The following is a 21,158-nucleotide window of genomic DNA, read 5'->3' as shown; positions in this document are numbered from 1 at the left end:
GTCTGCAGGCGGAGCCGCCATTATATAGTATCTGGACACCAGTGTCACAACTTTAGTAAGCTCAAGCCCATGGAGTCGATGGCTGAAAGCTGTGTCGCAGCACAGCAGCAGCTGGAATCATTGAAACCTTGAGAAGGGCTGTCTGGCTTGGTGTCAATGGCTGGAGCAGCCAATAATTGGTTATCTATCGTTGAAGAACAGTGAACATGAGATGCTGAATCATTCCATGTTAAGGTGCAGAGAAAGAACACCAAGGTTTATTAATTTAAGACAATCCGGTCTCCTGTCACATGGGCTATGGATGGAAATAGAAGTTAGGCATGTGGCTCCTGAAATAGGATATTGCATGCTCACACTCACTTTATATTTCCAGGGCTGAGAATACATTGCAAGTCCAAGTTCAAAGACAATCCTCATGGCAGAAGGGATAAAGTTTAGGTGCTGCTAGTCAGCCGAATGTTACAGAAGGGCACAAGCGTGTCAACCAATTGTAGAAGGCCATATAATGAAGGGCCTTATAGTTTGAGAGCCAATGATGTACCGTGTATCTAATAAGTGTCACAGATGACTTGCACTAGGGGTGGGCATGAGTTGTCCACCTGACTACAGAGACCCAATGACAACCCAACCCCTTGTTGATAGTATACTTAGATGTTCCTTTTGAGCCAACCACAACCCCCCATAGATTTAACTTATTTGTCACATAGTATGATATCACGTATGACAAATGTTCATTATAAAGTATGTTTTTTAATGAAATGTGTTGAGTTGAGCAGAGAGATAATGCTGTGCGACGTCCGTTGTTGTCCATTGTAACTCCCTGTTTTAGACAATTGATAATACACCAGTGAACTGCAGTTTGCCATCTTCCTGAGTTAGTTTGTTTATTTGGTGTGTAAGAGTTACTCTGCATCCCGACTACTGTACAACACGCTACCTATTAAGGGCCACACGCTCATAGGCCTTTTGATTGGTCTGCTGCTTCCACATTCAAGCATTACATTAATGGCCATATGTGTGCAATGCTAGGACGCGTTTGACAATATTATTCTTTGCTTGTATGTCTCCACTATTTGATGATGTTTCTTTTCAGGTGCATTTTCCTTCACAACTATAAGCTACAACAGGTGATGTAACAAATATTACAGCAAACCAATCTCTGCAGTACATTTTGGGATAACCTTTTCACTTACAGATTAGTATTTTTGCAAAATAGTTTAATTCTTTCTATTAGTTTTTTTCAAAGCTGCATGTGGGGAGAGTCAGATGTGCATCACTTGTGTTACAGCAGTCAGTTTGTGATATTAGTTGTAGGGACGGTGACATGGTATGTTGCTGTAATATTTGTGATAGATTTTGCCCAGATAAAATAAAACAAAATGGTGCAGTGCAATCAGCATGGCAATTCGACAGCCGTTATGGACTGGAAGTATTGGAAATTCTCTTAACCCTTAACGCCTGATTCCAATTTTAACGGCTGCTTTTAGCAGGCGTTAAAATCCATGGCGCTAAACCACCTTGGTGCTAATTACGGCACCGTAATTTACGGTGCCGTAATTAGCGCCTTCCCCACTCCCATTATGCCCTATTGGGCAAAAATGGGAATGGGGAAGGGTAAATGGGAAATGGGGATTTACCGCCCCACTTACCTTGGAATGGGGCGGTAAATCCGCCATCCACCATGGTGTAAACATAGTTTACACCATGGTGGTAAAGTTGGTGTACTTACCGCCTGGGTCGTAATGACCTCCAAAGAATTGGCCTGTACCAATTGAGACTATGATGCCTAGGCTTGTAATAGCACACATTGTTCTGGTTGTATACGTTGAAGAATGTTACAGGCATTTGAAGGGAACACAGTACTACCTCTGTCATTGCTTTAGCTCGGTTCTGACAGTGCTACTAACATCTACAGGTCAGGGGCTATCTCCATAGAGCTCTGAGAAGAGACCATTGTGAATAGACCCTGGCAGGATGGCGGCACACGCCTAATGCAACTGAGTTATTTTACCTCCTTGAAATACATAGACACATTATATCCAGCATCCACAGGCCTTTTCCACATAAGTTTGATTGTTGGTATTATTTAATAGACATTTATATCTGACACATGGGGCCCAAGAACTAGTTACTCCTGGATTTCATTAATACGTACTCCCGCTTTGCCACAGTTAATTTGTAAAATCAAACATTTCTTCCTGGAGTAGCGAAACATGTACTTGTAATTTCTGACCTTTAATGTTATTCCTTTACAGACACGGGGACGACATGATTGTAACACCATTCGCTCAGGTAAGGACACCATTAGCATGTCAATGTATATGATACTGTGAAATTTTAACTGTATGATGACCAGAAAGGCATGCACTGCCACCAGATGTGGTGGTTAGATTCAGCAATGCAAGGGTGTGAACTACTGTTGGCAAAGTTCTATTTTGGAATGCCCTACCTGTACATTATTCTGGATTTTCTGTTTGTTGGGTCAATCTAGGGCCACTTAGAGCCCTGTGATTGATGGCACACTACGCGGCTGTCTAATACTGCTTTACATTATGTTATGACGAATCCAGTACTTTCTTCAGTAGGCACAACCCAAATATCTTTCTGGATGTATCCAGCAGAGAGTTTGGTCTGTAATTACTAATGTGTTTTTGAGAGCCTGTCTTAAATATGGGAACAGTTATACTTTTGTATTCTCCAATAATCAGGAACAATAGGAGTACTGATGCAGTTCTTAGAGAATCTAAAATCACAATAAAGGAACCTTAGACATTTTACAAATGGGGTTTAGGAAGGGTTTAGGTTACCCTGATTAGCGGTTGCCTCTTGAATCTTTTTACAAATGAAGAGTGTACCTCAAAGAAGGCCTCCTTATATGTGGGCTTTCTAGATTTTAAATCTACTCTCCGCACAATTAACAGGGAAAGGTTATGGAGGAAACTGACATAAAAAATTATCCCGAGGCTCTGCTTAAATATATTGTGTGTTGCATAAAAATACTAAAATGCAATTCAGACTAAATGCACAGGGGACTGTTTCAGCCAAAATACCCATAACTAGAGGTGTAAAACAGCGGTGCATTCTGGCACCTTTTCTTTTCAATCACTATTGGGCAGATGTATGGGAAGCTTTGAAGGATGCGAGAGGTTTTCCTCCAGAACCAGGTCCTCTACTACGTATACCCTGGTTGGTGTACAGGGATGATGTTATTATCCTGATAGAACATTGGCGGGTCTTCAGCACTCTTTCTAAGGAGTGGATGCCAATGCATCAGAAATTTTGCTTGAACTAAATTTGGAAAAAACAAAAGTTATGGTCATAAGGTTGGCAATGTCAAAAGGGCAATCTTTTATTTGGAATTTTTTTAATGCACACTCAGAAGTAGTTGATGAGTTTGTTTATTTGGGATTCCCCAAAAATGTCTAGAGTGTCTAGGAAATGTTCTATCAGAAATGTAAAACAAAAAATGATCCCAATCGTATCAAAGATAAAATATATAGATTAGAATATTGGCGAGTATTTGTAGCTCCCGTTAATTAACCTCTATCAAGCCAAAATGATACCTGTCTTAACATAAGGTAGACCGATACAGATGGTAATTAATTGTAGCTCCTTTGATAGAATAGAGGGTTTTGGACTGACATATATTTGAGGTCTGCCTCCTGGAATCCCTGCTCCAGGCATTAGATTGGATCTAGACCTTTTCTCGTTAAAGGCCACTGTTCTAAAAAAAGAAAATAAGGTTATTGCTGTGTAGAAACATAAAGTTTGAATCAGAGTTTCATATTATCTTTGGTTCATTGTAGAGACTTTCTGAATCCTGGCCTTGTAAATAGGGGTGTCACGGTATTAGTTTTATGACGGTACAATAACCTTCTTGCCAAATGACTGTATATCATGGTTATCGCGGTATAGCAGGTGGAGCTAACTAATCTTAACAAATATTTTCTAAAAGGTCATAAATTGTCAGATTTATCATCACAAACAAAACCAGGCAACCAGACCCAGAATTGGGCTTTTCAACATACTTTCCACTGAAATGCCACCCCTTGCTTCCACCAAACACAAACACACGTGTGGAGAGGAGAGGAGAGGAGGGGAGCAGGGGGGAGCACTGCTGCGACTGGCAAAGCAAACTGAATAGCTTTTCTTAAGTGGTCATTTAGGCTTTTAGCTCCCCCACTGTCTACTGGTGAAGATGAACATGTTGCCATCTTGATAACCTGCATGCCACAGATCAATGAAGGCTGATGGTAGTATACGCTTGTGCGCATACACACACGCACGCTCTTTATGTTACAGCCTTTAGTTTACTTGTGGGCGAAAAGGTGTTCAGTAATCACGGACATGTTACCCTTTGGTATGGCAGCAGGGAATACCCACAGAGACTACAGAGACTAATTATAAGTAAATTCAATGATAGAACCAGGGAAATCCCCCATTGTCATATGTTTGGAAAACATTATCCATTATAAATATGCAAACCCCAAAGCCGCCAACCCAAAGTAAACCCTCTTCCTTCTTGGCACTGTATTTTATCCTTCCTATTGCTAACATATTGATTTTGTGTCAGGCACGTGTGGTTTATGGAATGGCATTAAAAACTGCTCCAACTGAAACTACTTGGCAGACGGCACATCCAACAGTGCAAGACCAAGACTGTGCAGCACTTCCTTACTGCATCCTTTCCAAATTAGATTGAAAAGCACACTTAACGGTATGAACGGTATACCGGTATAAACAATGTGACGGTTATTATTGTTCGATTAAGTGGTTCACGGTATCTTTAACGGTATACCGTAATACCGTTACATCCCTACTTGTAAACCAATTGGGAGATTCCAAAAAGAGTGTGAATTATTTTACCATGTTGGATAGTGATGAAAAGTTATTGCCAAATATTGGTATGTTCAGGGCGGTCACATTTAAGAAGATAGATATATGGGATAGAGAAAACAATTATCTGTATTTAACAGAAAACATTGGTTCAGGGACTTTATCCTGACCTGCCCTAACTACGAGGTACTACAAGCATATTGCAGAAAATGTCAGGTGGTGAGAACCTGTATGCAGTTCCGCTTACATTTTCTTCCGGCACAGTTGAGGTGTTGGAGGCTAGCACTGGAATTCCAAGACACATGGGATTCTGCGCAGAGTGCAAGGAGCAAGGGCACTTGGAGAGTTTAAGACATTTGTTTGTGGAATGCACTGAATTGCTATCTTTCAGACCGGATATACTTATACATTGTTTTAACAATGGTTCCATAAGCAGTAATTAATTGTGGCAGTGCTCGCTTTTGGAGAAACAAATATCAATGATTATTGGAATCAATACATTCTGGAATATCTTAAAAATTAAAAAGTTACATTTATTAAATGGATGCAAAGTGATGGGCTGAAGGATGGTTTTGTTGTGGTTTTAGAAGTGCTTTGTGTAAAATCCAATTGTGTTTTGTATTGTAATACTGCTTTACTATAGCACTGGCACTGCCTGTAGCTGTTTTACTTAGTTGTGTTTGCTTTCCTCTCTGACTGTAAGCCCAGTGCTGTGTGTGTTTTGTCAGACATGGATATAGTGCCCACCTTCTTATACACCTGTGCATACGTGCCCTGCAAATGACCAATAAACAAACGCCAGCTGCTGGATCGGGCACTGACTACATTTGTTGGCAACATTTATTTTGACCCTTTCTGTGTATTCTGCAACACTAACCTCTTAATAATGGAATCCTAGATCCTGTTTGATGTGGGCCTGTTGGGGGTTTTCCGACCAGGTGGCGCCCAGGGTTCCACATTAGGTGTGCCAGCAAGAGGCCAACACCATCACCTGATGGCTGCAATGCAGATGATGAATTACAAAGAAACAGAGGCAGGTGGCAAAGAACCTCCTGCCTCAATAATCTGCCCATTGCCCTGCGTGCGCTCTCATAACCTGCGTGTGTTATTTACAGGCCGATTCATGGAATAATTAGCGCGGCGCAAGTGGGCAAAAACTTGCGAATCGCAGTGGAATAGCGAAAATCGCAGTGCAAGTGCGAAAATCGCACGAAAAGCAGCGCACATCGATTCATGGAAGTCCGTGCGCGAGAAAACCAGCGGATGTGCGATAAAAAAGTGCGCGGCGCACGTTGGCGCACAGGCCATCTAACAGCGTGCGCCAGGTCACAGCGAAAATCGCACAGGCCAGAGCGATAATCGCACATAGCGCGGCGCACGCAACTAAAGTAGGCGGAACACGGGCGGAACACTCGGAATGGGGAACAACTTGCCAAAACGTGGGCGTCACGGGGGAAGTACAGGGCACAAGTGCGCGGAACGCCCACACGCTAGCCTACAACACGTATTCATGGAATAGAATAGGGCAAAAAAGCGCATGCTCAAACCAGCGCACAGGCACAAACACGACCGCCACAAGAAAGCAGGCGGTAGCGTCTCTGCGGCTGTAAGAAATGTGCGCCAAAAGGTGCACCAACAAATAGCACCTATATACTGCCATGATGAATGTCCTATACTGTGGCCCTCCAGGACAAATGACGTGCAAAGGGGTACCCACAAACACGGACCCGCTGCCAAAAACAAAAAAAACGTGTGCGTGTATACCGGGGTGCGCGGGAAGTGTCACACGCGATTTGGCCGGGTACGTGGATTTCAGGGGTGCGTGGGAAGTTCCACACGCGAATGGGCCAGTGCGAGCAGGGTACGTGTATTTCAGGGGTGCGCGGGAAGTTCCACACGCGAATTCTGCAGGGTACGTGCATTTCTGGGGTGCGCGGGAAGTTCCACACGCGAATGGGCCAGTGCGAGCAGGGTACGTGTATTACATGGGCGCGCGGGAAGTTCCACACGTGATTCTATCAGGGTACGTGCATTTCAGGGGTGCGCGGGAAGTGCCACACGCGATAGTCCCAGTGCGAGCAGGGTACGTGTATTTCAGGGGTGCGCGGGAAGTTCCACACGCGATTGGCCCAGTGCGAGCAGGGTACGTGTATTTCAGGGGTGCGCGGGAAGTTCCACACGCAAATTCTGCAGGGTACGTGCTTATCAGGGGTGCGCGGGAAGTTCCACACGCGAATGGGCCAGTGCGAGCAGGGTACGTGTATTACATGGGTGCGCGGGAAGTTCCACACGCGATTCCATCAGGGTACGTGTATTTCAGGGGTGCGCGGGAAGTTACACACGCGATAGTCCCAGTGCAAGCAGGGTACGTGTATTTCAGGGGTGCGCGGGAAGTTCCACACGCGATTGTGCCAGTGCGAGCTGGGTACGTGTATTTCAGGGGTGCGTGGGAAGTTCCACACGCGAATTCTGCAGGGTACGTGCATTTCAGGGGTGCGCGGGAAGTTCCACACGCGAATGGGCCAGTGCGAGCAGGGTACGTGTATTACATGGGTGCGCGGGAAGTTGCACACGCTATTCCATCAGGGTACGTGTATTTCAGGGGTTCTGGGGAGTACTACACGTGAATTGGCCTTGTGGGTCCTCCCAGGTGTACGCTCCACAACCTCCACGGCCCCTGCAGGCAGCCCACACCACGGGGGACTACCCTGCACCCCTGCACATGTCCCGCAGGCAGCCCATCCACCATGGGCATGCCCCCAGCCAACCCACATGTCACCTTGCACTACTGATCAACAATGCAAGTGTCCCACCACCCCCCAGCCACCAGGGGCAGCCTCCACCAGGCCCCCACCCATGTCTCCCACCACCCCCACCCCCCAGCCACCAGGGGCAGCCTCCACCAGGCCCCCACCCATGTCTCCCACCACCCCCACCCCCCAGCAGTGCAGGGGCAGCCTCCACCAGGCCCCCACCCATGTCTCCCACCACCCCCACCCCCCAGCACTGTGGGGCACCTGCCAGCAGGCCCCCACCCATGTCCAACCCATGTCTCCCACCACCCCCACCCCCCAGCAGTGCAGGGGCAGCCTCCACCAGGCCCCCACCCATGTCTCCCACCACCCCCACCCCCCAGCCACCAGGGGCAGCCTCCACCAGGCCCCCACCCATGTCTATCAGCACCCCCACCCCCCAGCACTGTGGGGCACCTGCCAGCAGGCCCCCACCCATGTGAAACTCATGTACCCCTGCACCCCCACCCCCCAGCAGTGCAGGGGCAGCCTCCACCAGGCCCCCACCCATGTCACCCACCACCCCCACCCCCCAGCAGTGCAGGGGCAGCCTCCACCAGGCCCCCACCCATGTCACCCACCACCCCCACCCCCCAGCAGTGCAGGGGCAGCCTCCACCAGGCCCCCACCCATGTCTCCCACCACCCCCACCCCCCAGCAGTGCAGGGGCAGCCTCCACCAGGCCCCCACCCATGTCTCCCACCACCCCCACCCCCCAGCCACCAGGGGCACCCTCCACCAGGCCCCCACCCATGTCACCCACCACTCCCACCCCCCAGCAGTGCAGGGGCAGCCTCCACCAGGCCCCCACCCATGTCACCCACCACCCCCACCCCCCAGCAGTGCAGGGGCAGCCTCCACCAGGCCCCCACCCATGTCTCCCACCACCCCCACCCCCCAGCAGTGCAGGGGCAGCCTCCACCAGGCCCCCACCCATGTCTCCCACCACCCCCACCCCCCAGCGGCACCCTCCACCAGGCCCCCACCCATGTCACCCACCACCCCCACCCCCCAGCAGTGCAGGGGCAGCCTCCACCAGGCCCCCACCCATGTCACCCACCACCCCCACCCCCCAGCAGTGCAGGGGCAGCCTCCACCAGGCCCCCACCCATGTCTCCCACCACCCCACCCCCCAGCAGTGCAGGGGCAGCCTCCACCAGGCCCCCACCCATGTCACCCACCACCCCCACCCCCCAGCAGTGCAGGGGCAGCCTCCACCAGGCCCCCACCCATGTCACCCACCACCCCCACCCCCCAGCAGTGCAGGGGCAGCCTCCACCAGGCCCCCACCCATGTCTCCCACCACCCCCACCCCCCAGCAGTGCAGGGGCAGCCTCCACCAGGCCCCCACCCATGTCTCCCACCACCCCCACCCCCCAGCACTGTGGGGCACCTGCCAGCAGGCCCCCACCCATGTCACCCACCACCCCCACCCCCCAGCAGTGCAGGGGCAGCCCCACCAGGCCCCCACCCATGTCTCCCACCACCCCCACCCCCCAGCAGTGCAGGGGCAGCCTCCACCAGGCCCCCACCCATGTCTCCCACCACCCCCACCCCCCCAGCCACCAGGGGCACCCTCCACCAGGCCCCCACCCATGTCACCCACCACCCCCACCCCCCAGCAGTGCAGGGGCAGCCTCCACCAGGCCCCCACCCATGTCACCCACCACCCCACCCCCCAGCAGTGCAGGGGCAGCCTCCACCAGGCCCCCACCCATGTCTCCCACCACCCCCACCCCCCAGCAGTGCAGGGGCAGCCTCCACCAGGCCCCCACCCATGTCACCCACCACCCCCACCCCCCAGCAGTGCAGGGGCAGCCTCCACCAGGCCCCCACCCATGTCACCCACCACCCCCACCCCCCAGCAGTGCAGGGGCAGCCTCCACCAGGCCCCCACCCATGTCTCCCACCACCCCCATCCCCCAGCAGTGCAGGGGCAGCCTCCACCAGGCCCCCACCCATGTCTCCCACCACCCCCAGCCACCAGGGGCACCCTCCACCAGGCCCCCACCCATGTCACCCACCACCCCCACCAGGCCCCCACCCATGTCACCCACCACCCCCACCCCCCAGCAGTGCAGGGGCAGCCTCCACCAGGCCCCCACCCATGTCTCCCACCACCCCCACCCCCCAGCAGTGCAGGGGCAGCCTCCACCAGGCCCCCACCCATGTCTCCCACCACCCCCACCCCCCAGCAGTGCAGGGGCACCCTCCACCAGGCCCCCACCCATGTCACCCACCACCCTCACCCCCCAGCAGTGCAGGGGCACCCTCCACCAGGCCCCCACCCATGTCACCCACCACCCCCACCCCCCAGCAGTGCAGGGGCAGCCTCCACCAGGCCCCCACCCATGTGTCCCACCACCCCCACCCCCCAGCCACCAGGGGCAGCCTCCACCAGGCCCCCACACATGTCCCCCTGCCCCCAGGTCCTGACGATACTCAATCATGGCAGTAATGGGCAGCATACCCAGCACAAACACCCAGGCAAGGATTGCATCCACCCACATAGTGAATGCAATTACATGATACAACCCCAATGGCAAGTATGTAAATGAACACATGTCCGTCACACACACATACACAATGGGTGCAAGTGAATGTCAAAACCCATATCATGACATGTATGAAACCAATGAGAAAATACCACAAGTGAAAGTAAAAAAAACATGTATTCAAGATGAAAAAGAAGTAAACAAATCCAACATACAACAATGGGGATAACAAAATAAATGGTCCATGTCCGAGAACAAATGTAAAAATCAAAAAAACAAAGGAAACCAAAAACAAATGTTGTCCAAAGCAATATCATGTCGAAGGAAAATAATGAAAAACCATTGCCTCATGGTGAACACTAATATTAATCAAAAAAATGTTTCTTCAAAAAGCAAACTATACACAAGAATATTCCAGGGTCCATGAGCCCAACACCATAAATGAAACCTACTACTACCTAATGACAAAAATATATACAGAAAAGTGGCCATTGTCCCAGCGGTCCAAAAAAATCTCAATAAATAAAGGAAACCTAACACTAACTAACTAAATAACTATATACAATGGCAGCGGGCAAGTCCTGCGGCTCACTCTGTGATGTTGCCGGCCAGGGCATCATCGAACTCCATGCCGATGTCCTGGAGGCGGGACTCTGTCCTGGCCCTGAGGTCTCGCAGGGATAACCCCATGTCCAGCTCAAACTCCCTGCGAGCCTCCTCGAGGCACTCAGCCCGCCTCAACGCCCGACGCATAGAGAACTCCGCCCTGACCATGGTGAGCCGCTCCTCTTCCGCCCGCTGCCGCTCCGCACCTATCCGCTGGACCAACTGCTCCCACACGGAAGACACTACCGTCCCAGGGTTCCCCTGCCCTCCGGCCGATGCCTGCCCCTCTGATCTTGATGGCCCCGAGTCATGATGCCTCCCACGTCGAGCCCGCTGCTGCCTCCGACACCACTGCCTCTGCCAGCACGACGGCATCCAGGCTGATGGAAACCACCGACGCCGTCGTGCACGTGCCCTGCCCGATGATGCCGTCACATCTTCCATCTGCTGGGGTCCAGTTGCTGTGTTGTCCACCCCTGCTGGACCTCCGACTCCCGACTGTGGCAGGGATGGGATCCCCACCGAGCTGGCTGCATTGGTCAGGGCAGGTCCACAGGGGGCCCTGGTGGCATCTGGGCCGGAAGACGGCAAGGAGAACGACTGGTGTATAGCCTGCACAGAGGAGGAGAGGGCCGCCAGATTGCCCAACACATGCAGGAAACCCCCGAACATGGCCGATCCCAATTGGGCCACATCGGCACGGTGCACTTCGTGATGACGTGCGTGCTCCTCCCGGGAAGCACGCACGGCATCACGAATCACAGCCGTGCGCATCGCGCCCCAATCAGGACCTTCTCCACACGGCCAGGGGTCCCCTCGTCCGCAGGTGGAGGGGAGTCAGGTGACATGGACATCCCCTCCACCTGCGGACGGGCCTGGACGGGGCATCCCTGCTGGTGCATGGTGGTGCACTCACAGGGTCAGGGACAGCGACATGCACAGGCCCCTCCACGGTGACCTGTGCTGCCTCCTGCCCCTGGCCCTGGACTGCACCACTTGCACCAGCAGGGATGCCCCCACCAGGCCCCATGTGTGCCCCAGTGGCGGCCTCCTCCTCCTCTGTGCAAACCACCAACCTGGATGGCTCCTCACCGTCTCCCACCGTAGCAGGCCCCTGTGGGGGCTCACCCACCCCTTCCGCTGCAGCCGTGGGCATTACCGCCGCCTTGCTCCACAGCGCCGTCTCCACCCTCTTCTTCACTAGCCGCTGCGTAGAGGTAGACAAAGAACACAAGCATCAGGGTACTGTACAATGGTCCCCTAGACAGGAAGCAATAGCAGATGATCACCACTGTGAAAGTACACTTCCATCATGTCCCTCCACAACACATGGGTCAGTCCAGGCAAAACACACACAGTAACAGGCATGGTGCATGCCATGGAGATTTCCATGCATGTCCAATGGACTCTTGAAACATTCAATGATATGTAACTCACATGCATCATGGGTCATGCCTATCACATGCACACACTTCACCTCAGTCACATCCATCTGGCCCCATAAACCCCAAACACAGCGGATACAAGGTTAATTTGGCTGCTTCACTGAATCTGTGCATTGTCACACACATGTGTCATGCATCCATGGCATGCACAAGTCACAGACACGCAGGTCAGGCACACAGACATGGCTACCATATATGTACCTGGCATCAGCACCCATCCCTCACCCCCACCCATGTCCAGGAACAGAGACTGGCATGCTCTCATGTTTAAAATCTGCATAGGGCTCCCCATGTGGCATTTAAACACATGCAACAACCATGTGGTTCACACATCACTGGTCGCACATGCATTACCATGATGTCCCTGCACACATACATGCATACATGGCCTATGGCACACATACAGGCAAGTATCATAGAACCAGCACACCGCAACATGCCCTGTCTCACACAGTAATGCTTGGACACTTACCGCTCAACTCCAGACGGGTCTCCCTCTCAAGGATCTGGGCGTGGAGCGCTGGCGTATGCGTTCCAGGACCCTCATCTGGATGGAACTCATGCGGCCCCGGCCCCCCTCCACGAGGCGCCAGGCCTTCACAAGGGTCCTGGACCTCAAGTCCTCCCAGCGCTTCTTGATCTTCTGGACGTTGCGAGTTGCCACCCCCTCCGCGTTGATGGCAACCACACAGTCGGCCCAGATCCTCTCCCGTCCTTCCTTGCTGGCGCGGGACGATCCAAAGAGGGCATCATACTGCCCCAGGACATGCTCCACCAGGACACCAACTTCGGTGGCAGTGAAGCTGGTGCCCCTCTGCCCCTCTGGCCTGGGGTTGCCACTGGTGCTAGATGTGGAAGTGCCCGACATGGCAACCCCAGAGGCAGGTGTGGGTGGGCAACTGGGTCCTGGGGCTGGGCTGTGGAGCGATGTAATCCCAGTCGGGAGTCTTCAGTTCCAGCAGGGGTGGACACAGCAACTGGACCCCTGCAGATGGCTGATGTGCAGGCACCAAATGGCAGGGCACGGTGGCAGCAGGCAGGCAGGCAGCAGCAGATGGCACGTGGGAGGCTGCTCGGGGCACTGGGGGGCAGTAACTCGGCCTTCTGGGCAGGAGCGTGGTCTTCGTGTGTTATCGCGTGGCCAGCTTGATACGGAGTGATTTGGCACGTAAAAATCCTGCACGTCAGCGTGAAATTCGAGGAAAGGCCCTTAGCGCGTAAGCGCGTCAGCACGCACACGCGATTCTATTGGACCAAAGTCCCTCAGCGCGTAAGCGCGTCTGTGACGTGACCCGCACGGGTGTTCCCCACACAGCACGTGATGACGGAGCACACGTGGAAATACTGCACGTCAGAGTGTCATCGCGTGTAATTGGACAAAAGTGTGCGTACACGCGATTGGCCTATGTACGTGTATTTCTGGGGTGCGCGGGCACTTACACACGCAAGTACGTCAGCGCACCTGTATCCCGTGGTGCGTGGGAATTTCCACACGCCATTGGACTGGGAACTGGATTCCAGGGGTGCGCGGGTCACACGCTCGCCTACAACACGACACGCGCAAAGCATAAATTAGCGCACTTACAAAATAACAAGCTCAGACGCCAGGATGAACATACCGTTCCTAGCAGCAGTGGCCGTGGCCTACCAAAGGAGGAGGAGGAGGATAGTCAGGGCCAGAATTTTCACACCCAGAACCAGCCTTTTCGGGATGCCTGACGACCAGGTGTATGGGAGGTACAGGTTTCCACCACACATAATACTGGACCTGGTGAGTGAGTAGGAGGATGACCTCACATCACCCACCCTGTGCTCCCAAGCACTCAGCCCCCTGGAGAAGGTCCTCAATGTACTGCACTTCTTAGCCACTGGATCATTTCAGCGGACAAGTGCCATAGTGGGTGGGGTGTCACAGGCCACCCAGTCACGCTGCCTACACCAGGTCTTGAACATCATCACTGCACGCCCATCAGTCCGCAGGCACATATACCTGCCCAGAACACCTGCAGAAAGGCATGCTGCCGCACTGGATTTTTACGGTGTGGCACGATTCCCCAAAGTGCTAGGTGCCATCGACTGCACCCATGTGGCTCTATGTCCCCCCAGGGCATCTGAGCACATCTATAGGAACCGCAAGCACTGGCATTCCATCAACGTGCAGGTAGTATGTAATGCCAAGGGAATCATCACCTCAGTATATGCCAACTATCCCGGGTCCACCCACGACAGCTTCATTTACCGAATGTCCACCCTAAGCCGGGACCTAGAAGCCGGGCGGCATGGCGATACATGGCTGCTTGGTGAGTATGAATGCTACTGCACATGCATGCATGTTGGATACTGAGCAAGGACACAACCCCACCAATGATACCAATCACCACCTCCACAGGGGACAGTGCCTACCCTCTCAGCCCCCACATGATGACGCCAATTCGGAACCCCACCACGCCACCCCAGGTAAGATATAACGCAGCCCACATTACAACCCGGGGCATAGTGGAGCGCACATTTGGAGTGCTGAAGTCACGCTTTCGCTCCCTTGACCGTTCTGGCGGGCAGCTGTTGTACGCTCCCCCAGTAGTGTGCAGGATCATAGTGGCAGCATGTGTCCTGCACAACGTTGCAACACGCCGGGGCCTGGCTGTGGACATGGTGGTGCCCCCCCATCCCCAACCACATGCACAGCCGCTGCGCATGGGAGGGGAAAGGGCACGGGGGGAGGCAGCCCGTACACAGCTAGTGGCTAATTACTTCACATAGTGATCACACCCCTGTGGAGTGCACACTGCCCTGGCACATTCCATCTGACAATCAATGATGACTCAACCTGACCCTGATCCTGAATGTCTGGAGAAAGAACCATGAAAACCATATCAGCCTGAGATTGTTCACCTGGAAGTGTCACAATGTGTGCATCCCTACCCACACTGACACCACCAATGCAGTTTTGTGAAGTTACAAATTCAAGCAGCTGAAATGAATACCCACTTACAAAATGCAACAAGAGGACAGTGCCATGTCAGCCAACCCAACCCCAGCACCGCCACACGACACACCGTGCCATGTCATGCTATTTGCACGTAAACAAAGTAATCCCCACAACATGACACTAGTGTCACAATGTACGGTGTCCCTATTAGAAACTTGCAACACCTGAAATGCTCACAGTAATGCCGGACCTACAACAAACTTGAGCACGTACTACCATTAACATGACATCACTAATGTATAATATTAGGAGTCTCACCACCTGGAAATGCCTGCACTCCCACCACTACCAACTCTGTGCAGTGTTGGCGCCTGTAGAGTTGTAGGTGCACTGCTGCCAACATGGACCACATCTCCAGACTAGAGGTCCTTGTGTAGACATGAGGAAGGGACCTGCAAATTGGGAGGTAGACACAGAAGATGAGTTACACATCAATGCAACATGCAGTGTACAACACAACAGCAGTATGCACTAGGAATGTATACACAGTATTGACTACAGACTGCCCACACAGCTCATGGGAGTCCAACGTCACTGTGTAATTCACTGTCACTTGGGCACACCCTTTGCAAGCCCATGGAAACGGGAAGCAGGAGGGGTGTGTGTGACTCAAACCCAAGCATCTGAACCAAATACATTACAAGCCTGCATGTGCCCAGCCACAATGCAGCGTATGCCCACAGGAACCACGGAAGCCAACAAATTGTCCCAAAAAAATTGGGAATAAAAGAAATAAAAATAAAAATAAAAAAAAATAAAAATAAAAATCAATAATGGCCATTGAAGGGCCCGGGGGGGTTGGGGAGGCCACCCAGGAGGTCTGAGGACAGGATACACACCAGAACCCACCTGCGTGGATCCTGGGGAAAAAAAAACACCTCCATGGGCTCATGGCCCACACGGCTACCCTATTGTGGGAGTATCACTGCTGTCGCTATTATCACCCTGTGCAGCTGCATCCGGAGGTGGTTGCACTATGGGAGGCAGCCCACGCAAGGCCCTAGTCTGCTCCTCCATGGCTGCAAGCATGCGGGTGTGGTAGGTCTGGTTCTGGAGGATGAGTGTGCAGAGGTCCCCATGCAACAACTCACGGGATGCCCGGACCTCCGCCCTCGTTGCCTGCATCTCAGCTGAGAGCGTACGGGTGAGACGCTCCAGCTGCTGTTCTGTCCTTTGGTGTGTAGAAGCCTCAAGCTCAACAAGAGTCGTCCTGAGGTGAAGGAGCTCCTGCCTCAGGGCTTCCCTGTGGGCCTGGGACTCAATGGAGATGGCCTCCTGCAGAGTCGCCAGTGCCGCCCGCCTGTCCCTGTTGGACCCCAACATGTCCTCCCTGTGTGACTGGCAGATGGTGTCGGTTGCCTGCTCTAGTCGCTCCATCAGCCTTTCATGGGGGACAATGGAAGTGGCCACCCTATCCATGGCCTGAGCCATCATCTCGGATGATGCTGCCTGTTGGGTTGCCATACCGTAAATGGATTGCTCCCATGCAGTATTGCCAGGTGCCGTACGGCCACCACGCCGGCGGGCACCACACCTGTCTGGGGCAAGGCGAACTGCGCCTTGCTGTGCCGACACTGCCTGAGGCTGCAGGACTGCATTCCCCCTCTGATCTGCTGGCCCAGGAACAGGATCAGATGTCGCGGAGTGTGACCCTGCATCCGTAACCACCAAAGGCGTAGCTGCCAACACTGACATCCCCATTGAGGGTTCTGACCCTGGTGCAGGTGGGTGAGACAGAACAGAATCCCTCCCTGGAACACTCACCTGCGACGGCACGTAGGTCTCATCCGAATCAACACCTGAGTACAGCTCGGGGGAGGTGCAGCCAGAGACACCCCTTTAGAGCAGGACCTGCAGCACTTGTGGGTTCTCACCCACCACCACACCACGTCCCTCACTGGTGGTTGGTCGGCCCTCGGGCCCCTCCTGGGTCAGCACCATCTCCACAACCCCAGCAGTATCAGGTGTGTCTTCCCCTGCAAAGACATTAAAACAAAGAAATGGAAACAGGCATTAGCACCATGGCACACAATGAGGGCTGAGAAGCAAGAGAAACAGTACTTGTTTGACACATGTCCCACATGACTAAAACCCTCCCATGCATGCAGCCTCACTGCGTATGAAGGGCAGGCAAATGGCACACACTGATGACACCAAGATTGAAGATGAACACATTTTCTGCATGCTGCCTGGCAGTGGCATCACACATTGGCCTGTGATTGGCAGGTGAAACACACATGCCATCACACAGATGGCATGTACCATTGCTATTGAGTCAAGATGGAGAGGAGGGCAGCACCTATGCATACTGTCCAGTTCCCGCATGTAATAGCTTTTCTAATTCTAACAGGTCAGATTCTTCACCTGGAGCTGCCAGTCCAAAATGGTGCAGTTGCACAGGGACATGTTTGAACAAATGATATCCAGGTAACTAAGTCACTCAACTTTCCCATAGCCATGTCAGACATGTGACTAGAGGACTGCGACATGCCTAGTAAAAGTGGTGGAATGGTAAATATCTGACTAAATGAACAGTGCTACATTTTGCAACAATGTTGTGGCAAGGTGACACTTCAAGGGCAACTGGCGTGCAGTTGGACTACATGTCTACTGTTGGCAGAAGGGATACAGCTATGGCCAAATGCAGCTGCGCAGGATGTATTGCATGAAGCACATGGATGACCCATACGACTCAGGCGCACACACTCTCACCTGGCACACAAACGGAAGCCCTCACACACACCATGCACATGGATGACACACACATGCATGTGCACTCACCGGACAATGCCTCGTAATCAGGGAGATCTCCCACGCCTTGGATCTCTTCCTCCGTGACGTAGGTCCCAGCGACTGACTCATGTGGAGTGAGTTCCATGTCTACTACTGGAGACCCACCTCCAGTCACTAGAGTTGCGGCATGACTTGATGCCAGCTTACTCTTTGCCCTGCGCTTTAGGTCATTCCAGCGCTTATAGCAATCATTGGCTGTGCGCCTCACGATTCCAAGGGCACTTACGATGTCCGCAACGGTCTGCCAGTGTGCCTGGCGTTGTGCAGGTGTGGTCTTGGATCCTGCAACAATGACCATCTCGTTGTCATGTGCGGACACATACTCGACAAGTGCATTCAGTTCGTCATCCGTGAAGCTGGGCTTCCTGGACGGGCCGGACTGTGTAGCCGTGTCTGGGGCATCAGCCTGTGCCGGACGAGCACTCTTCCTCTTCCGCTTGGAAGGTGGTGGTGATCCTGAATGTCCTGCGCCGCTCTGGACACTAGGGGCAGGAGCCCTGGTGGACTCTGTATCAGGAGTGTGGGATTGCACACTCAGCATGGGAGTTGGTGCAGGCATTGGCTCTAGTGTGATGGTGTCAGGGGGAATATCAGCAGCATGGACTAGGACCGACACTGTCCTGGCTGGGTGTGTGAGGGCTGTGGTGGATGGAGCCGCAGCTGCCCCTGCAGCCTCTCCGCCCTGCCTACTTGGTGCAGCAGATGACCTTGCTGCCCCAGATGCACGTGGCATGGTGACATCAACGTGCACCAGCGCACGTGTGATAGGCCTGCTGACCTGGAAGTCAGCCATGGAGTCAGCCTGGTCTGGTGCCACAATGGGCTGGTCCAACAAGGGCTGAGCATGGATGGTGTCAGCCACATCAGCCTCAACGGGAGGGGGGGGGGATTATGGGTGCCCTTGACTGGTCCTCCACACATGGGGGGACAGGCTCACCCTGCAAGTAATGACCACGTCCCCTACCGGATCCACCACGGCCACCACTTGTGGCTCTTCCACCTTTGCCACCCTTACGGAATCCTCGCCTCCCAACCATGGCACTGATGTTGATGTGCGTATGGGAGTGGCTGTCAAATATTGTCCTGGGCAATTGGGGGTCAAAGGGGTTGGGTACCAGATGGTAATTGTACCCTTGTGCTCTTGCAAGGCTGATTGTAACCCCTGGGGAAAGATGACGGGTCACGCTACGCACAGGAGCCCCAAAAAAGGGAGATGACGTGCACGCAACCCCTCCTAGACCACGTGTGCAGAAAGAAAAACCTGCACTACGCTGTGGCACCCAGTAACACAAGAATGAACGTATGCGTGTCACACGCAGCCTAGAATGACCTCTGAAGGGGTAGGCTACACACGGGGCAGGCACAGATGTTAGATACGTGCGTGACTCACCGTCTGCCAGGTAAAAGAGCGTGAAAAAGGAGCGCGTTTGGTTGGCAACACCCCCGCCAAAAGAAGATTTGTACGCTGTCTGTGGAGACAGGACAACAGTAGAAGGGAACACTGTTTGAGGGAACAGGCCCAGGTAAACCAGTAAAAGAGAAAAAAGAGAAAAAGCTGTCAGAGGTAACAGGGAATACGAACTTGAAACGCCGTGAAGTAAATCGCGTGTGAAACGACAAGAAGTACAGAATTCACCCACTCGCTCTCCACGAAAAGCACGTACAAGGAAATGGTGTTCTACACATACCTTTTATACAGGCCCACACGTCCAGCGTCACTTACGCGGCGTGTACGCGCTAGGGCCATTTCCACCAATTACACGCTTTGTCACTTCTGCGTGTAGGGCCATTTCCACCAATTACACGCTTTGTCACTGCCGCGTGTACGCGCTAGGGCCATTTCCACCAATTACACGCTTTGTGACTTATGCGTGTACGGCCATTTCCACCAATTACACGCTTTGTGACTTATGCGTGTACGGCCATTTCCACCAATCACACGCGATGAGACTCTGACGTGCAGTCTTTCCACGTGTGCTCTGTCATCACGTGCTGTGTGGGAAACACCGGTGCGGGTCATGTCACAGACGCGCTTACGCGCTGAGGGCCTTTGGTCCAATAGAATCGCGTATGCGTGCTGACGCGCTTACGCGCTAAGGGCCTTTCCTCGGTTTTCACGCTGACGTGCAGGATTTTCACATGCCAAATCACTCCGTACCAAGCTGGCCACGCGTAAGCACACGGAAGACCACGCTCCTGCCCAGAAGGCCGAACTACTGCCCCCCAGAGCCCCGAGCACGCTCCCACCTGCTATCTGCTGCTGCCTGACTGCCTGCTGCCCACGTGCACTGCCATTTGCTGCCTGCACATCAGCCAGGGGTGCTGTTGCTGTGACCACCCCTGCTGGAACAGAAGACTCCCGACTGGAATTCCATCGCTCCACAGCCCAGCCCTAGGACCCAGTTGCCCACCCACTCCTGCCTCTGGGGTTGTCATGTCGGGGCAAACACCATCTGTGACCACTGACAACCCCCGGCCAGAGAGGCAGAGGGGCACCAGCTTCAGTGCCACCGAAGTTGGTGTCCTGGTGGAGCAAGTCCTGGGGCAGTATGATGCCCTCTTTGGAAGTTCCCGCGCCGACAAGGAAGGACGGACTCGGATCTGGACTGACATCGTGACTGCCATCAACCCGGAGGGGGTGGCAGTCCGGGACTTACAACATGTCAGGAAGCGCTGGGAGGACTTCAGGTCCAGGACCCTGAACAAGGCCCGGCGCCTCTTGAAGGCAGCGGATGCCAAGGGGCGCCGGGGCCACTTGTCGGAAGAACAGATGGGGGTCCTGGAACGCATATCCCCAGCGCTCCACGTCCAGGTCCTAGAGAAGCAGACCCGTCTGGAGTCGAGCGGTGAGTGTACATGCATCCTGGTTGTGAGCAGGGCGTGTGGTGATCATTTGCCATTGTGCCGGTTGCAGATCTGTTTGTATGGGGTGGAGTATGGGTGGGGGTGTACAGGGCCGTGGGGCTGACACAAGCGAGGGCTGTAATGTGTGAGACATGGATGGTGCTTGTGTGTGTGGGCTTGCATGGCAAATGCAGTTGTGCGTGCACACATGTTTGGATGAATGTGTATGTAAGTAGACATGTCCGTGATGTCAGGCATGTATGTTGTTTTCGACTGCATGTATGAGCACTGTGTACATGTGCATGTGTGTGTATTTGACAAGGGTGCAACAGTGATGCAATGCACGTGACAGCGGTAT

The 21,158-nt window shown here is 53.3% G+C and overlaps 1 protein-coding gene across 3 annotated transcripts in view; it reads left to right on the top strand.

Moving 5' to 3' along the window:
• The window catches only part of PDE4D (phosphodiesterase 4D), a 1,909,329-nt gene that overhangs the window by 1,304,611 nt on the left and 583,560 nt on the right, over positions 1-21,158 (top strand). For all 3 annotated transcript variants that reach the window (XM_069627324.1, XM_069627322.1, XM_069627323.1), the window contains exon 3: positions 2,256-2,292. In XM_069627324.1, the coding sequence (XP_069483425.1) occupies positions 2,256-2,292 (37 nt within the window). The remainder of the gene's footprint in view (positions 1-2,255; positions 2,293-21,158) is intronic.

Source organism: Ambystoma mexicanum, chromosome 6p, assembly GCF_040938575.1.
Source record: "Ambystoma mexicanum isolate Mex_15411 chromosome 6p, UKY_AmexF1_1, whole genome shotgun sequence".
In the NCBI taxonomy this organism is placed as follows: domain Eukaryota; kingdom Metazoa; phylum Chordata; class Amphibia; order Caudata; family Ambystomatidae; genus Ambystoma; species Ambystoma mexicanum.
The sequence above is the reverse complement of the archived record's forward strand: the minus strand, read 5'-3'. Positions and strand labels throughout refer to the sequence as shown.